Raw genomic sequence first — 19,787 nt, 5'->3', positions numbered from 1 at the left:
CCCACTCTAGAAGTTGTGGCAAAACATCAGATGAGATATTTTCAAACTCATTCTTCAACAGTGCTGTTAATTTCTTTAATGTCTCTGTTACTATGTACAACAGTCAGAAGGGTCAATTTTTCTAAATTGAGATTTTTTAAATAATCCTGAATAAATAAGCTTTCCATTGATAGGATTTTTTAGGATATGACAATATTTGGGTGAAAATCACCCTTAAAGGTGTCAAAATTAAGTTCTTAGCCATGCTTATTACTAATCAAAATTTTTTAATATATTTTAATATAATATAGTTTTAATATATTAACAGTAGGAAATGTTCTAAATGTCTTCATCGAACATAGTCTTTATCTAATATCCTAACAATTTTTAGCATAAAAGAAAAATCTATAATTTTGACCAATAGAATGTATTTTTGGCTATTGTTACAAATATACCCTAGTGACGTAAGACTGGTTTTGTGGTCCAGAGTCACAAATGATAAAAGGATAAAACACTTTTTCACAAAGTATACATAAATGAATAAATACAAATATGTTACAACAGAGCCAAAGAGACAACCTAAAGGGTTACTCCACCCCAAAATGAAAACTGTCCCATTGACTGCTTAGTAAATGTCAAGGTCCAGAAAAGTATGGAAGACATCGTCAGAATAGTCCATCTGCCATTAGTGGTTCAACTGTAATATTATAAAACAACAAGAATACTTTTTGTACGTGAAAACAAACAAAACAAAACAAAAAAAAAAAATTCAACAATTTGTCTCCTGTGTCTCTACACATCAACGTAGCGGCATTTTGGAAAATATCTGCTGAACGCAAACTGCGTATGCTTTTCGTCTCAAGATAAAGACAAAGGCTAAATCAAAAATACCTGCATGAAAATTCAATATAATGGTTTATTAAAAAAATACAGTTGCCAGATGCTTAGACTTTCCAGCAATAATATGATGGTACTATAGCAACAATTTAACAATTTAACATTTCAACAGTCCATTTCACAAAGTCACATTTAAATTGTTAAATCTGACACACAAACTTTCCACAGAAGTGGTTCAAGTAAGAATGCAGCACTACTGATTAAGCTAAAGATGAAGTATGATGAAATAATTATTAATGATTCAGGTTGCGAGCTCACTCAACTAAAAGTGTTGCATCCTCTTTGGCGCTGGCTCGTGGCACCTCGCTGACAGACATTTGTATAGCTGCGGGCTAGGCGACCGCTAACATGTTCGCTAGGTTCTATAGCCTTTGTGTAGAGCTTGTATCCTCCTGTGCTCTCACCTCAAACGGGTAGTGGCACTGAGAGGCCCCGGTCAGTGTTGGCTTGCTTAAACTGCTCCAGAGTGTCCGTACTGTAGACCTTGTTGAGATCCTCTATCACCCTAGGCAGCTGGACGCAACATAATGTTTGGCGCCAAGGCTTCATGATGAATCCGTGAGAACCATGGAAGGCTGGGTTCCATATTGAGACCTAAGCGGTTCTTGTATGTGTATATAGCCTCAGAGCCTGTGTTTCCCCGGCAGACTTCTGCCTTCTCAGGATGGGTTTAATCTCCTCAAGTTTCACCATATACACCTTAACGGATGCTGTATGTGTATTTGCTCCCGAGACCTCCTTCGAGAAGGATGGGGCTTCTGCAACATCTTGGTTATGTATGGAAACCCTCGTTCGCTGAAAAAGGGGGAACGGAGACGCCACGTCCCGTCTCCATGGTTGCTGTACCGCTGCTGAGCTGCCAGGTCTCCTGCTCAGCTCCTCAGCAAAAACCTGTTATGCATTGCACCTGCTGCCTTATTATACTCACACTGTGATCAACGGCAGCTGGATGCAATAATTGCATGCCAATGTGCATTGGCTCATTTAGTTTACACTCAAAGTAGTACACTTCCATTTTGCGTCGTTCACCGATGTGGCATCTCCGTTCCCTCCTTCAGGGAATGAAGATCACTATGTTACAGAGTCGTTTCATTCTAAACATGGGGATTATCTCTAAGATGGACACCCAATATAATATATGATATCTACCATCTGAATCTAACCATAACATGTCAAAAAAGGAAAAATTAAGCCATACTGTACCTTCAGCCCCAACACTAGTTGATTTTTAGCCCAAATACCATACTTTTACATTCTTTCATTATTTAAAACTGTTGCTTTAATTATCTTTAAAACTGAAACTGAAAATCGATAAGAAGACATTTGTCTCAAAATAAATGCATTAATTTTAGCGATTCTCATTTGCTACTTAAATCTACAACATAAGAAAAAAAAAGAAGAAAAAAATACATCAAATAGATCAAGTAAGCACAGAATCAACTTTGCACTGCTGCCTGCGATCGCGTCAAGAATCATTAATTTGCACATGCATCTTGAAAAGCGGATGTGTTGGAAAGTGGTCTAGAGCCCTGCAGAGTTTAGATTCAACTCTAATTAACCACAAAGTTTTATGGTAAGGTAATAGCAAATACAGTCTGCACAGTATTATGTGTATGGAATGTACCCATAAAACACGGACTCGATTGTGTGGGTGTATTTCAGGAGTGTGTCACGTGTTACTGTGAAGATGGCTATATATATTGAAATACACAACCTAAGGCTTTACATGCATTATATCTAATAATACACCATATGATTAATTTAAACACTACACACTTTCATCTAGCTAGAAAAAATAAAGGACTTCCAGAAACTGAAGAGGTGTGAGGTAGCTTGTTGAACTCAAGAAGACTTTGTTGGTCTGGAGAGTGTTTGAAGGAGCCTATAGGGGTGTAAAATCACCATGTAAAGTATGAGTTAGGATGTCTCTGTTACGGATCACTCGGGAAGCTGAGGAGTAACAGAATGAAGATGTTTATTTGAACAGACACAAGCAGAGGAGCAGGTAGTGTGGAATGAGTAAGTGGAAGGATCCGTGCAGGCTGGGTGAAATTGTGTAAAGGTGAGCCACACGCACGCACACTGGGGATCTGGGTCTTCGGAGAATCGCTGGAGAGAGTAGAAGAGGAGTTAGTCCTTTTAGTAATCATATAGGAATGACCTTGTTCGCGAACATGACCGGACAATGACTGGGTGCGTGTGTGTGGCTTTTATGGTGCTGCGGTGATTGAGTGGTGATGCAGATCAGGTGGGTGTGATTTAGAATTCCGGTGAGGGTGTGCATTGTGATTGCATGGAGGTGGAACCTGGCGTGTTTTTCACCAGGTTATGCGGAGGGAGAGACAGAAGGATGGTGAGGTTTTAGAAGGGACACATGGAATGTGGGGTGAATCCGGTACTCAGCGGGAAGCTGGAGTTTGTATGTGACTGGATTGATCTGCTGGATGATGGTGAATGGGCCAATGAATCTGGGACTGAGCTTGCGGCAGGGTAGATACAGGGGGATGTCCTGAGTGGACAGCCAGACATTCTGACTGGGTTGGTAATTCGGGGCCTCTGATTGGCGAAGGTCGGCTGTCATTCTCCGTCTGCACAGTGACCGTTGTAGTTGATGTGCCGGGTCCCAGACCCCCTCTAGCTCTCCCGGAACCAGTAGTCGATGCTGGGGACATCCAAGGGTTCACCTGACCAGGGGGATAGAGGGGGTTGGTAGCCGAGTACGCACTGGAAAGGAGTGAGTCCGGTGGTGGGTTGACGGAGGGAGTTTTGTGCGTACTTGGCCCACCCCAGGAATTGGTTCCAGGAGTTCTGGTGGCCGTGACAGAAGGTACGTAGGAAGCATCCAATCTCCTGAACCTTCCTTTCTGTCTGCCCATTAGACTGAGGATGGTACCCGGAAGATAGGCTGATGGCCTGATGTAGGTAGCTCAGTTGGAGGAAGAGTTTCAGAGGACCAGGTAATAGGAGAGACAATGATACTTTCAGGAAGAATGGTTTCTGGAGTCTCAGGCTTTTCTTCGAGAGCGTAATATCTGGATAGGGCATCGGCCTTTACGTTTTTCACCCCTGGGCGGTAAGAGATGGTGAATTGGAAGTGGGTGAAGAATAACGCCCAGCGGGCTTGTCTAGGGTTGAGTCTTTTGGCTACTTGAAGATACTCTAGGTTCTTATGGTCAGTGAGGACCAGAAAGGGCTGTTTGGCTCCCTCTAGCCAATGCCTCCATTCCTCCAAAGCTAGTTTGATGGCCAACAACTCCCGATTACCTATATCGTAGTTTACCTCAGCAGGGTTGAGTTTCTGGGAGAAGAAGGCGCATGGATGGAGGTGGCTGGGGTTCCCCTGCTGCTGAGACAGGACTGCTCCCACTCCGGTGGTTGAGGCATCAACTTCTACAATGAATTGTCGATCGGGATGGACCAGGAGTGGGGCAGTCGTAAAGGCCTCCTTCAGGGTTTGGAAGGCTTCAGTGGCGGCAGTAGTCCAGGAGAGAGACTTAGGTTTATTGCGGAGGAGACTGGTGAGAAGACTGGTGATGGTACTGAAGTTGCATATAAACCATCTGTAGAAATTGGCAAAGCCTAAGAACCGCTGTAACTCCTTGATGGTGGTCGGAGTGGGCCAATCCTTGACTGCGTTTACGTTCCCCTCGTCTATCCGGATGCCACTGAACTGATGTTATAGCCAACAAACTGCACTGAGGGCTGATGAACATTTTTCGGCGTTGCAGGACCTCCGCAACATGGCGTTGATGTTCTGCCAGGCTCGGGGAGTAGATGAGGATATCATCGATATAGACCAAGACAAATTTGTGGAGGAACTCCCGGAGCACCTCGTGGATGAAATCCTGGAATACGGAGGGGGCGTTAACAAGTCCATACGGCATGACGCAATATTCGTAGTGGCCAGTAGGGGTGATGAAGGCGGTCTTCCACTCATCCCCCTCACGTATCCGGATGAGGTTGTAGGCGCTGCGGAGGTCCAACTTGGTGAACACAGTGGCACCACGGAGATGTTCCAAGGCAGCTGGGACGAAGGAAAGTGGATATCTGAATTTAACTGTGATATTATTGAGAGCCCGGTAATCTATACCTGGCCTTAAAACTCTGTCCTTCTTCTCCAAGAAGAAAAAGCTCAAAGCAGCAGGGGAGGTCGATGGATGAATATAACCCTGGGCCAGCGCCTCCTTGATGTAATCCTCCATGGCCTTCTCCTCAGGAATGGATAGGGGATATATCCTTCCCTTTGGCACTGGTTCAACCGGCAGCAGATCTATTGCACAGTCCCACGGCCGGTGTGGAGGCAGCTTGGATGCCCGTTTGGGGCAGAAGACGTCACTGAAGGGGATGTAGCAGTGAGGGATTGCGATGGACTGGTGTGGAATAGACTGGAAGAGGTTCAGGGGAAGATGTGACTGGAACTGGACAACCGGAGATACATGATTTGAAACAGGCCTCGCCCCACTTCAGGATCTCACCTATTTTCCAGGAAATAACGGGGTTGTGCTGCTCCAGCCATGGACGCCCTAGAATCACATCAGCGTTGGATTCCTCCAGAACCAGCAGATGGATTTACTCGTGGTGGAGTAGTCCGGTCCGGAGGGATATGATATGAGGGATATGAAGGGAGAATGGAACTCACCATGGGATGAGGAGGACGGAGGGGGCATACAGCTATGGCATGCCCCGGAGCTGCACAGTAGAGGCACAGATTCTGGGCCAGTCGTCTTTGTTGCTTCGCCATAGTAAGGCGGTAGGAATCGAGGATCATGGGTTTGTTGGCTGGTTCTGGGGAGCTGACGGACTCTGGTCGGCAGAGTGGTCCGTGAGGCTCATGCTTGTGCCTGGCGGAGATGGTTCGGTCATCTGTTACGGATCACTCAGGAAGCTGAGGAGTAACAGAATGAAGATGTTTATTTGAACAGACACAAGCAGAGGAGCTGGTAGTGAGGGATGAGTAAGTGGAAAGATCCGTGCAGGCTGGGTGAAGACGTCTTGGAGTGAAGGTGAGCCACATACACGCACACTGGGGATCTGGGTCTTTGGAGAATCGCTGGAGAGAGTAGAAGAGGAGTTAGTCCTTATAGTAAGCATACAGGAATTACCCTGTCGCGAACATGACCAGACAATGACTGGGTGCGTGTGTGTGGCTTTTATGGTGCTGCGGTGATTGAGTGGTGATGCAGATCAGGTGGGTGTGATTTAGAATTCTGGTGAGGGTGTGCGTCGTGATTGCGTGGAGGTGGAACCTGGCGTGTTTGTAACAGTGTCGAAGTCTTACCATCCAGCACACTTTATTTCAATTGTGTCATACTGATGACAATGCCATGTACAGCATAGCTATGGCAGTGTACATATCTTAAAAAGCAATAGTAGTTAGTAACGGGTTTTTGCAAGTGAATCTGACATTGATCTTCTCAATATAGAACCTGGGCCCGGTTCCCCAAAACGTTCTTATCGGTAAGTAGTTCTTAACTTATTCCTTATCCTCTCTCTTAACGTTATGGCATGATTTCTGACACGTTCGTACGCTAAGTATATCTTTGCGTTGTTTGAGCTCAAGACGCTAGTCGCCGCCACTGTGCAGCAGTCTTTAGAAATCAGCGCAGTGCAGTACAAGTCAAACTATGGTGTGTTGACAATGTTGTGGCTCAAAAATGATTTTATCTTATGGACATTTTAAGACTCATAAGAAATTATGTTCGCAATGGATTCAGGCCTATTTATAAAGATGACTTTATTTGGTATCAGAACTAATATGGTGGTAATTAGCCTAGGCTATTTCGTAATGTAATTAAAGCGAATTGGCAGTCACTTTTGATAATTAAAATCTGGCAAACAATTTGGCTCTAAATGGCTAAGGTCTATAAATGGGTAAGCATGGTGGTGTCCAGTAAGTGACCAACTACTAAATTCGAACACCTTATTCTCTATGAGTGCACACCGGCGGCGCCATTTGGCATCTGTCCGCGGCACCCAGCTACAACTCAGAATTACACATTGGAATTTTACTTTAAGCCCTGAAGTCCAGCTGCTTTTTTTGTTTGTTTGTTTTACCTCGGTGTGGAGGTGCATCCACATTGTCACCAACACCCTTCTGTGCCATGCCGGATATGTATATAAAATTAATTGCATTTTACAACCATTTTATAATTACAGAGGTAGATTATCAATTAATAAAGACTTATTTCACATTGTTCTTTGCACAATACCATGTAATGACCTCAGAACACTTTTACCCGCGTGCATGATTTTTAAACTATGACAAGTATGATTTTCTTTACTTTGTAAACTGAATTCACTGCTCACTGGACATCTCTCTCTCCTCTCTCTCTCTCTCTCTCTCTCTCTCTCTCTCTCTCTCTCTCTCTCTCTATATATATATATATATATATATATATATATATATATATATATATATATACTACATTTTAAATCTTACAGTCAATAATATTATTGAATATAATTGATGTATTATAATACAATAAATATAGTATAGTATAGTATAGTATAGTATAGTATAGTATAGTATAGTACATAATGATAACAAAATAATATTGTATGGTGTATAATACAATACATTTTGAAATATTGAAAAACTTCAAATACAAGTTTGAAATGTGAATTTGGAGATGGTTGATTTGGTTCATAACTGCTGAAAAAGGGGGGAAATATTTCCAGATACAAGCTTATATTATAATTTGTGTACTGCAAGTCAACAAAGTAGCTAGAAGCTGTCTCTGTGTGTCACTGAGTTCTGAAACCTGTATGAATACTGTCTTTCAGTAGTTCATTTCCTTTTTTCTCTTTTGTTTTATGCATTCATTTGGCCTTGTAGGGAAAGAGTGGAAAAAAAAAGGTGTTTCGTTTTATTGATGTTCCAACAATCCTCCAGTGGCCTTTTCGAAAACATTGGAACGATCAGTGAAGTATTTAGCAGTTATGTAACAGAAATGCATCACAATAAACTTATTTATTAATATTATTATGTGTTTTATTTGAAGTAGATAAATCAGCTCAACTGCTGAAATGTTAAATAAGCTAAAATTGACCAAAATCCAGAAGCAAAACCCAAAGTATATATATATATATATATATATATATATATATATATATATATATATATATATATATATATATATATATATATATATATATATATATATATATATATATATATATATATATTGTTTTTCTTCCTTTCTCAAATATTGTTATCATACACTGGTAAAGCAAATTAAATTAAAATATTAAACTAAATGTAATGTTGGGCTGTTCAAATAGGCAAAGTTTAATTAATAATTCAAAATCTCTGCACAAGTTGTACGTCCTATCTCACATTGTGACTCACAAAGGATCAGAGGGCTTGTTTTACATAAGATTAATATTCCTTTTTTCTTTTTTTTTTCTTTTTTTTTAATTAGACTAAACCATGAATGTCCTCCTCCATATTCCACTGTCAAATGCATTTTTAATATTTGCTTGACATTTGAGCAGAAGGTCAGGCTTATTATGTCAGCATGTAATGAACAGAAATTGAAGGACATGGAGAGAATAGTGGTGGCCAAAAGATTATTATTTTTTTTTCTTTAAACAAGACCTTAGGTTATAACTGAGACATAATTGTGCATCATTGTGGATTAGTGTACATTAAGACTATACATGAAAATAATACAACGTTTTTTTTTTTTTTTTTTTTTTTTTTTTTCGAAATAAGATTGACTGCCACTCAGTACTAGTTTGTATAACATAGTATAGTCATCTGATTATAAAAGTTAGTATAAATTTAGGTATATCTAAAGGCAAAATTCGTGTTTTACGCTGCTAGAGGGTGCATATTCAAAATAAACAAAGACCAGGTAGCATAGTTTGATGACGTAGTGACTGAGTGTTGAATCTTGGTAGTTGTCATCTTGATCCCTACGTTCGATGTAATCCGATGGGACTCAGGCAGAAAACCTGTTCATAGATTATTTAAAGGTGCCATAGAATGCATTGATACAATATTCTAAATTTTCTCTGACGTCCCCAGAGTTTGTATGTGAAGTTTTATCTCAAAATACCCCACTAATGATTTTTTATAGCTTCTTGAAATTGCCACTTTTAGGATATGAGCCAAAACGCTCTGTTTATGTCTATGTCCCCTTTATGAGTTGAAAATGAGTTGGTGCCCCCTCCTCCCTTCCAGTGTTGCCACGTCCACGGTTTTCCTATAGAATTGGGCTACATTAAACAGTTGCCACTGGTTGCTTTTAATGTCCACAGTAGGGTTTTGTTGTGAGTATCTGGCTCCCTTCTCAGAAGAGTGGGGAGCTTCAGGAGCTCATGCTTGTGTGTATACCGGTGTTATGGTGACCGTTTTACTGACCTCACACATTGCTTCAAAATGCAATTTTGTATATATCTTCTAATTTTCCTTTGAAATTTTAATTTAACCACCGTGTCCTCAGTGGTTTATGAAAACACCTATGTTCGTTGGTGCATCCCAACACACAAAACTTTTAATAGCTCTTTGGCGCTGACATTGTACCTCCAGCAGCTACAGCAAGAGAACAGTAACAGTGGTCCACAGCTTTTCACTCAGGGTTGGGTTTATGCTAAAATACACTTTTTCTGTTAGTAAACATTGTGACATGTTTCTGTGGGCAGAGGTGGTGGCAGAAAGATCTCCCTGACCTGTTAGCTTATTTTTATTTTTATTTTTTATTTTTTACAATAACTAGAGAATTTTAGATTTGATCTGCATGCATAATTTAATTCACTGTCCAGGACCGCAATTGTTTATTTGTAAAGGATAACTTTAATGGATGAAACCAGATTGGCCAACCCGCACACGCTTTTAGTCAAAGGATAGAAGATCTGACAGGATTCCCTTTGATTAAGTGACTACCATCTAACATTTATAGTAAAGACAAACTCACCATGTCTATCTAGTCATGAAGATTTCAATTTCAGCAGTCAAATATTTTTACAGCCACAAATACTCATAACAATGTAATGTTAAATAAAATTACATATGAGTAAGCATATAGATCGTCAGTTTGTTGTTTTACACACATGCACACAGACATCGGTTCATACATGACATAGCAGTGAGATGCATAAGAAATCTTTAGACGTGCCTATAACAACAAAAGACAATACGTTGTTGAACCTTTTCTGATAAGAAGTGTGTGCTGCAAGCGCACACAATAATTGTGATAAAAAAATAAAAAATAAACTCGTCATTGTCGTCATTGTCATTGTTTTGATTTTATATCCTACACTTCTGGCATTTTTCCTCCTCAGGATGGTCAAACTCGCTATTGTTGAGTTAAATCGAGTTATAAATTCTGAAATACGATTTGAGACAAAATGTGTATCTTTAATACAAATTTAAATGTTCCCATTGAACTGAATATGTGAATATTATGTAGATGTATTATGTAATTGTTTAAATCAAATTCATGCTTTAAAAGTAGAGTAATCATAGCAGGAAACGTCTGCGTTTAGCTTCAAATGGCATTTTTGATGACAGTATTCTATGAAAATGTTTTGCATTCTGATTCTGACATCCAAAGGCACAACAAACCATTTTATCTCTTATTTCATGGATTTTTCGTATTGCACTCCGCTTGTTAACATGTGTTTTTGCCACCACAATGTGCGTGTCGCTGTTAGTGACATAACTGTGAAATCCACACAAAATTAGTCTGTAGTGCATAGAGTGTCACAAACTGGCAGGGCTTTTTTAAAAGGCCCATGTCATCATAGTCTGGAACTGCTTGTGTAGAGAGACTGTTTATGATTGTTTGAGTGGATTTTTTACCATTATAGGCTGTTTGTTTCCACACACTAGGGCCACACAACTGTTTTTGCATTCCGTGGAACCTTTAATGGTTTATTTATGTAGTCAAATGAAGCAGGGTAAAGCTGAAAGATCTCAAAGCGGAACGAGGCCGCTGAACGAGCCTGACACATGGTTCTAAAGTGGCAGAGATTTTATTATGCCACAGTCGACCGCATCCACTCCTTGCGGTCGTGCATATGTGTGGGGGAATAAGCTCTGTTTTATCATACTAGATACATTTGAAAAGTTCTGTTAAAATGCTACTCTGTGCGGTCGTCACCGGTCTATTAAAACGCACAACATTTAAACTGTCTTTGGTGTTTCCATATGTTTTCTACCAAACAAAATTGGATATCGATGGGTTATGTCATCACTGGCAGGTTACACAGTGAAAATTTAAGACATGGTCCATGTCACGAGTTCTCTGTTTTAAACATTCTCTGGATTTAAACATTCTTTGAAACATTTGAGATAATGCAAGAATAGAAGTCAGCAAAATATATAATACTGTTCTAGTGGTTTTTGGATATTTTAATAAAAAAATCTACTCAATCTAAACAATCATTGTGCCTTTAAGGGGAATGCTACACTGAAAATTTTTTTTATTATGGCCCCAATTAAATTAAGCAAAATTCAATTTTTCTAGTTTAATCCATTTAAATTTCGGTTTTGATTTTAATTAATAAATATTAATTGGTTTTATACAAATTAAATGTTTTTTAAATCCAAAAAAAATTCATAAAATATTAAGTTGATTCTGTGTGCATGCGCACAAATGCACAGTTTCACGGACACCAAAGGGAGTTTCCGAGTCAGTTTCATGGTGGAAACTGAAGACCTTTTCATTCCAGTCCCGGAAATTTCATCATTCATGTTCACAGTAACTAATATTTCATGTAATAGCGCACAATTTACTACAGTGAATAGTTATTTTCGCTCCATAAAGAATATAATATGCTCTAGTTCAGAACGAGTTTTTGGGATAAATTCCACAGCAACCAATGGTCACATGCATGCGCACACACAAATAACGCAAATATTACTTTTCATGTTTCGAACTGTATTTAACAAATATTTTTGGATGAAAATGTAGTTTTATCAAATTAAAATACGGCATCTATTTATAAAGATAGCACCTATTATAAAAATGTCTTAAGTGCTTTCGGAGATGTTGACATATCTACTTTTAAACTAAACAAGTGCTGCCGAAAACGAATATTATGTGATAAAGTAATCCATATGAAAACAACGCAATGTCCGTTTTTCACGTCTCCCTTCATTATCTTCTAATGCCCTTTTGTTGAACACGCTATTCAGATTCTAAAGTTTCACTGAAGCGGGCGGCTTGAATGCACCCATACAACAGAAGACAACGCAGCCAGATGTTTTTATTTTTATTTTATTTTACTGTTTGCTTCATGATGAGAGGAATAAGACATAATTCACCCCAAAACGATAGGATGTGCTTCACATACTCTGTACTCTTTCATTTGAATAATGGCTTGATAATCACTTTCAAGCCTGGGTAATCCCAGATCATCATGCATCAAGTTTTTGTATATTTTCCTTATTGTGCAGCTCACATTTAGTTTTTCTGTTTATATTTTCTTGTTGCACACGTTGCACTTTAACTGTAGATGCTTTCACCTATTTTGCCTGATACCATGATGTTCAATCCATGCTATACACAATGAATGCACTTTGTTGATAAACACTATGCACCTTGACGTCACTTTGTTTCTTAACTGAAGATGATATTTGACAGGCTGCCTGTCCCATGGTGACTTTAATTGAAAGTAATATATTCTTTGCTGTCATACATGCTAAATACACAAAGACAAATGTGATAAAGACAAGACAGCTGTCTGCATTTTAAAGTCAAATTGAAGCAACACAACAGCCTTTATTGTGAGAAAGCACAATGCATTACATAATCGCAGTCAAACATTAATGTATATTCATATGCTCTACAACACAAAAAAAGCAGCACAACATTTTACTTGGATAATTACAGTCATTGCAAGGCAGTGCTAAGAAAATGGTCTAACTACAGCATTTATCTAAAGTTAGATTTATCTGATGAGTATAACATGTTGATAAATCTTGTATCACACTAAATTAAGTCACGCAAATCTGTAGTTTATGGTTATGATGAATTAAACATGAAATAATTAAACGTTTAATTAATCTCAAATGAATAAATAAACCATTCATGGCCATCCTGCAACCGGTACTCTTTAGATATATATATACTCTTTTTTGCACAGTGACCAGCCTAAAGTTAAACATTACTAGGTCTAGTATTGTTTATTTTGTCCATCCAGCATATAAAAGCTTTTTCTCTCATCTTTCTTCAAGCCATCTTTTTAATGTCAGGTAGATAATTTACTTCTGCCACAAGCTCACATTGATTTATTTTATGTTTGTGTCTCTATAGGCTGTGGAGACTAACCTGGCCTCTAAAGATAGTCACTGGGTGTTTGTGAATGAGGTAAGGAAATATCTTATTTATGTTCATCTGCATTCTTCTGTTAATTGAACTCTATTGCAGTCTTAATTTTTTATGTCATTTGTGTTTGCATGCATCAATAGATTATTTCTGCTCATGTTAGCTTGAAATTTACTACAATATGCAAACATACTGTTTGGATTATGCAAATCAGGCACCCACAAAAATATGTGTCAAACTAAATTTGCATGAAACAATTTCCAATCTCTACAATTGGTTCTGAGTACTAGGTTGTAACTGTTTCAACAGATGCAAGTTTTACTGTTACTGGGTTCTGGCAGGCTTAATACTTATTTGTACTTGACACCTTTCAGCAGCTTAACAAAATAAAAAGGAAAGGATTTTGCATTCCTGGCGGAAATGAGAACTTTCGTTATCACTGTAACCAAGTATTATCATAATTAGTGGTCAAATATCGAAGCTATAATATAGGTCAAATAAGAATATTTATTGTAAAAAATATAATAATAATAATAATAATAATAATAATAATAATAATAATAATAATAATAATAATAATAATAATAACAATAATAATAAAATGGTTTAGTAACAGCTGTCAAAATTATCTGTCATATTTAGTTTCCCATATTTTATTTCAATATATGTCATAATAACAGTACGAAATCAAATCTATTATTTAATTCAATTATCCTGTAGAAATTATGGAATAGCAAAGATGTATAAAAAATGTATTGTCTAACCCATGAAACTATTGAACAATAACACCATGAATTTAAATACATATTCAACATGACTAATTTCCAGAAGACACGAAATTAGATACATTAACTTAAAAACTCAGTTAAACAACTTAAATTTATTTAATCTCACAAATGCTGATAATCAGATGACATGACGAAATTAAAGAGCATAGCCATCCATTAAATGTGTCCAGGTAAGATATTTTGTCATGTATTTTTAAGAGAAAACAGTTTTAACAATTTTATTATAATGTTAACAATTTTATGGTGTGTATTTTTGTGATTGTCAAAAGGTAGTAGTCCTTGGTAGACCACATTAGTACATTGCTTTTGTGAATGCTATCATGTTATGCTAGCATGAATCTGTAGTAAATCAATGTGTTTGTTTATTGTGTTATATAGTTGATTTTATGATCATTATATGGTCATTAAAGCAGTACCATGAAAAATGGACACCTGGACGTAAAGGAAAACGAATACAATACGTCCCCTTAGAATTATAAGGTTCTATCTGACATTTTTGTCAAAATTGAGTTATTCACATATTCTTATTCTGTGACAATTTATTTACATTATGTGATGTTTTATTTTAAGTTCTACAGAAGTCTATGGAACACAAAAACTTTAAAGCTGAATATCTCAAAACTACTCAGAACGCAGATAGAACCTTATAATTCCAAAGGAAGGAATAGTGTAGGAAGAGGTTAGTATGACTTAGAAACAGTGGTGGATCAAATCAGCATTACAAGGAGGATGAAACTATGCAATTTTATTCAACCTACTGAGAAAAGGCAGGTTTAAAATGCTGTGTTCGTAATGACATAAACAGAGGCTTGTAATACAGCAGATCGCCCCTCCTGGGGAGAAGCGTTTCCATGTATTGCAGCCATTATAGCCAGCACAAAAACATCCAACACTCATTTTTGATGCATGTTAAAGGCAAATTACACAAAGGCAGATTTAGTTGACTCGATCAAATGTGATTGAAATTTCAAAATTTGAAGTCAATCTGTCGTGGAAGGCACATATTTTGTTTAAGTTAATTGTGAAGGATGATGCCTTCCTGTTAAAAATGCTGCACCACATGTTGCTGTTAAATATTAATGTCTGAATTTTAATTTGAATAAGTTCTTTCCCATTGCCACTCATCTGACAAACTGTGAGACTAAAACTTCAAATAATTAATTTTCTTAATTCCCTAATCTCTTCTGTTGCTCTGCAATGATAGTAGTTCACATTAAAAAGTGAAAACAGATATTCTATGAATTTTCTATTTAGTTTGGAGCCAAGAACAAAATTTTTCATAATCTTCATAAAAAAACTATCACTCACCTGTCTAAAGTAGACATATTTTTTTCTATTTAGCCGAAGAGTAGTGTTTGCACTGATCATGGCATTTTAATGATACACTATCTTATGCCTTAACTTACTTTTTGGTTTTGGGATTTTTCAATAAGCTATCCATGATTTAAAAAAAAAAAAAAAATGAAAAAAAAATGAAAAAAAAACATGAAAAATAAATTATAATGTTTTAAAATTACTTACTGGGATACCAAAGCATAATCTAGTTAACCTAAATTGGTTCAGCAGTTACATTACAGTTGTAACTGCCATTGTGTGTGTATACTCAAACACAGCAGAGCCATTGAATGGCTGATGGATATTGATGGGCTTTAGTCACTTGTGACTATCTTTTTATTAGTGTTTTTGAGTTATAGTGTCAGACACACTATAGAGCTCAGTTTAGTTTAGGAAGTTAATTTATGGAGTGGCTTGTGGATCAGTGCTGACTCGGGATACAGTTTTAAACAATTCAGTACAACTGGATTCACCCTGTTTATTGACAAGAACTGATTTAAAATAACAAATTGTTTATGAATCAGACATCTCTACTGGCCAGAATAGTAATAACATTAACATGTTTTACCTTTATGATGTACTTTCTGAGCTTGATGATCATTATTCCACATTTCCACAAGTGCAAATGACTAAACATTTATTAATCCCATTCATTACAATCTCCTAGTGGCCAATATTACTTTATTTTGAATTAGCCACCAATTCATATACTTTTTATTTTTTACTTTATTATTTTTATTTATGTATAAATAATTTATACCTTTAAAAACGCATTCAAAGAATTAAATGCATCTTTAAAGAAATCAATTTAATAATAAAAGTGAAAATTAAAACCAGATTAACCATTTCATTATAGAAAAATATTTCATTTTCATTTCAAATTTCATTGTAACAATACAACTTCCCTGTCAAATTGAAAAATCAAATGTGGTTGGTGATTTGACATTTAATTTTCACTGTAATCTTGAGGCAAGGCTGTCAATATTGAAATGGAAAGCGCAAACGTGAACAAGAAAATGCAAATACATTTTATACAAAGCCTATGCTACTAATGCTCACTCAATAATACAGACACAATTCAAATTAAAATCTAAAGTTTATTTTTTTTTTGTTTTATTGGCCTTTTTATTTCACAGTTCATTTTCAAAGTCAACCTGCATGCAAATTATATGTTAAACAGCAGGCAGGGCTGAATTACACTGGAAAATGGTGCTTATGACCAATATAGCAGCAGAATTAAACCTGTCAAAACATATTGGATGATGACAATTTCATTTTGAATCGAATTTAATCTATTTCAGATTCACAATTCAGATTCAGATTCAGATTGCAGCTGTCACAAACTCTGATATCAATCCCGTAGTTGGTCCCAGTTTATGTGTCCCTAATACCTGTGTACTTACATAGTAACTAAATGTGTATGTGGTATGTAACCACAGAGTAAATACATACTGGTACATAGTATCTTCAGCTGTAATATTTCTGTAACTACACATATGTAACAACCCTGAGGATGGTTTGTGTAGTACAAATGTGTAACAGTACATTTTAACTACATTTTGTAACTACAGTTTGTATAAGAGTAATTGGAACCAATTGTTTCAGTGGGTGGAGATGGGTATGTTTAGTGGATATGTAAAGTGGGAGGAGTTGGATCTCAAGTTGCGCCATTGTAATACCAGTGTACTTACATGGTAACTCCTCAGGAACTGTCCACTTAATATAAAGTATAACATTCTGGACACCAACCACAATTTATATGTAAAGCCGGTCCCACTTTATATTAGGTGGCCTTAACTACTATGTACTTACATAAAATAATAAGTACAATGTACTTATCGTGTTCATATTGTATTGTAAAACACTTTTGCTGCTATTGAGGTGGGATAGGGGTAAGGTTAGGGAGAGGGTTGGAGGTATGGGTAAGTTTAAGGGTGGGTTAAGGTGTAAAGTATGGGTCAACAGTGTAATTATAAATGTAATTACAGAAATTAAATACAGATCTAATTACATGTTGTTGTTTTTTAAATATAAGTACAATGTAATAGCATGTATGTACACAATTAGTACATTGTACTAAATTATTAATTAAAATGTAAGTACATAGTAGTTAAGGCCACTTAATATAAAGTGGGTCCGTAAAGCCTAACTTACTGGCAGCTGCTGTGTAACATCAGAGTAGTTACATGATAAATCTAATATAAGTGTAACACTTTCGTTACACATTTGTAATTCCATTACCAAAAAGTATTGTTACCAATTTCCTGATACACATTTGTACTTCACATACCATTCAGTGGGTTGTTACATATGTGTAGTTACACAAACATTGGAGCTGTAGATACTATGCACCAATGTGTACTTACACTTTGGTTACATACTATGTACACATCTAGTTACTATGTAAGTACACATTAACAGTTATGCTGAACTGTTTCTCTGGCCACTGAAGATGCCGTGACTCCTTAGGGACTTTTTTGGGACGAATGTTTGAGAAAGATTCCCGTGACTTCTGAGAGTGTTGTGGGACGAATGTTTGACGGTTCCATGTTTTGAGATATCTGCTATTCCAGTGCAGCAGCAGCTTCTCGTAAAAGTTGTCTAATGGATTTCGCCATCGGTTCTGTGTGTCATTCTGCTTCACGCTGAATCATACAACACATGTGCAGTATCATCAGCTATTCGGTTCTCGAATCGGACACGTCTGACAGAAACTGTTCTTGACTCGAGAACGAGTCAATTTTTAGTTCATTATCTGGCTTGGCTCTGTTTTCATCTTCAGTTCTCTCTTCAGAGCAGTTCAGTCAGTGTACTGTTTGAGTAAATGAATTACTCCGGGATATGGGTTCACTTTAACTCAGAGAGAGTGTGAGCCACATTAATAAAAGTTAACAGCTTAAGTCATTTGTAGATTAATGCGTATTGGAGGTGCGAACCATTTAAAACAATTCAGTTCGATTTGGTGAACTGGTTCAGAAAGATCCGGTTACATCGATTGATTCGTTCGCGAACCAGATATCACAGGCTGCTGTGTTTTGAACTCTCTCTCAACAGACACGGAAGAGAAGATAATGATGGATAAAGTCGTAGATTTTGCTATTTTTGGACCAAAATGTATTTTTGATGCTTCAAAAAATTCTAACTGACCTTCTGATGTCACATGGACTACTTTTATGATGTTTTTCTTACCTTAATGGACATGGACAGTATACCGTGCACACAGTTTCAATGGAGGGGCTGAGAGCTCTCAGACTAAATCTAAAATAGCTTAAACTGTGTTCTGAAGATAAACTGAGGTCTCACGGGTTTGGAAAGACACGAGGGTTAGTTATTAATTATATAATTTAGATTTTTTCGATGAACTAACCCTTTAAATGTCAAATCACCAACTACACTTTATTTTTCAATTTGACAGGGGCGATGTGTTGTCACAGAGAAATTTGAAATTAAAATAAAATATTTTCATGTAATTTTCAATTTTGGCACATATTTTTCATTTAGTTTTCTATAATGAAATTTTTAATCTGGTTTTAATTTTCACTTTTATAATTAAATTGATTTATTTAAATTTGGCAGAAAATGCCTTCCATACTGGATCAGATGCAGTTGAAATCAATGGGGTTCCCTGCATTAAGGAACATCACGCTAAAGGGGTATCTAGTGTGCTAAAAAAGTGACTCCAAGGTTTCCTGACCAAGCATCCATATGTGGCAAGTTGGGAGTGAGAACATGTTGGCAGAAGGTACTGCTTTCTCCCCAGATGTTTGAAACAGCAGACTGTGAAATTACAAGGAGAATCGCAAACCCATCAGTGCAGAGAGAACACTAGTAGGCTTTTAGCGTAAACATATATCCTTTGAACCAAGAGTCACATGGGGAACATAAGAGGACATACATTGGAATGGAAAAAGGATGTTATATTTTAAGGTCTCTTTTTGTACTGACTGTTTTTCTTCTTTTTTTAGGGAGATAGCTCAAGTTCTTTTGCAAAAAAGAAAACAAAAAGAAAAGGTGTCTCTCTCATAATTTAATATACACTCCAAAAATGATGAGTTGAAGACAACCATTTTGGGGTTATTGGGCAACCCAGTGCTGGGTAAATATTGGACAGATCACATGGTGGATTATTTGACCCAGCTTGTTGGATTTTATTAACCCATTTGCTGGGTTGATTTTTGATGTAAAAAAAAAAAAAAAACACTCTAAAATCTGTATTGCAACAATTTTAGTAAGTGGAGCACATATATTGCATTGTGTTTCAGCCCTTGTCGCACATTTGACGGCGGGAGAAACTTCCATGGTGGCATTGACCCTTTATGCTGTTCACTTTGAGTGTAGATCCAGTGGATGCTGCATTTGTAGAAGGCTAGCGTTCCTAGGAGATGTTAGCTGTGTTGTACATTTAAACACACAAAAACAAAAATCTGAGACAACAGACATTTTCCTGTTCATACACAAATAGTTTGATAGGAATACATTATTCATACCTTAATTTTATTCAGGATGTTTCCCA

At 37.0% G+C, this 19,787-nt stretch overlaps 1 protein-coding gene across 1 annotated transcript in view; it reads left to right on the top strand.

The window, feature by feature from the left end:
• The window catches only part of LOC113112178 (glutamate receptor ionotropic, delta-1-like), a 345,503-nt gene that overhangs the window by 302,186 nt on the left and 23,530 nt on the right, over positions 1–19,787 (top strand). Inside the window, exon 5 of the mRNA XM_026277621.1 lies at positions 13,140–13,193. Coding sequence (XP_026133406.1) covers positions 13,140–13,193 — 54 coding nt within the window. The remainder of the gene's footprint in view (positions 1–13,139; positions 13,194–19,787) is intronic.

The sequence above is a fragment of the Carassius auratus genome, chromosome 12 (assembly GCF_003368295.1).
Source record: "Carassius auratus strain Wakin chromosome 12, ASM336829v1, whole genome shotgun sequence".
Taxonomy (NCBI): Eukaryota; Metazoa; Chordata; class Actinopteri; order Cypriniformes; family Cyprinidae; genus Carassius; species Carassius auratus.
This window is presented reverse-complemented; position numbering and strand designations above follow the sequence as displayed.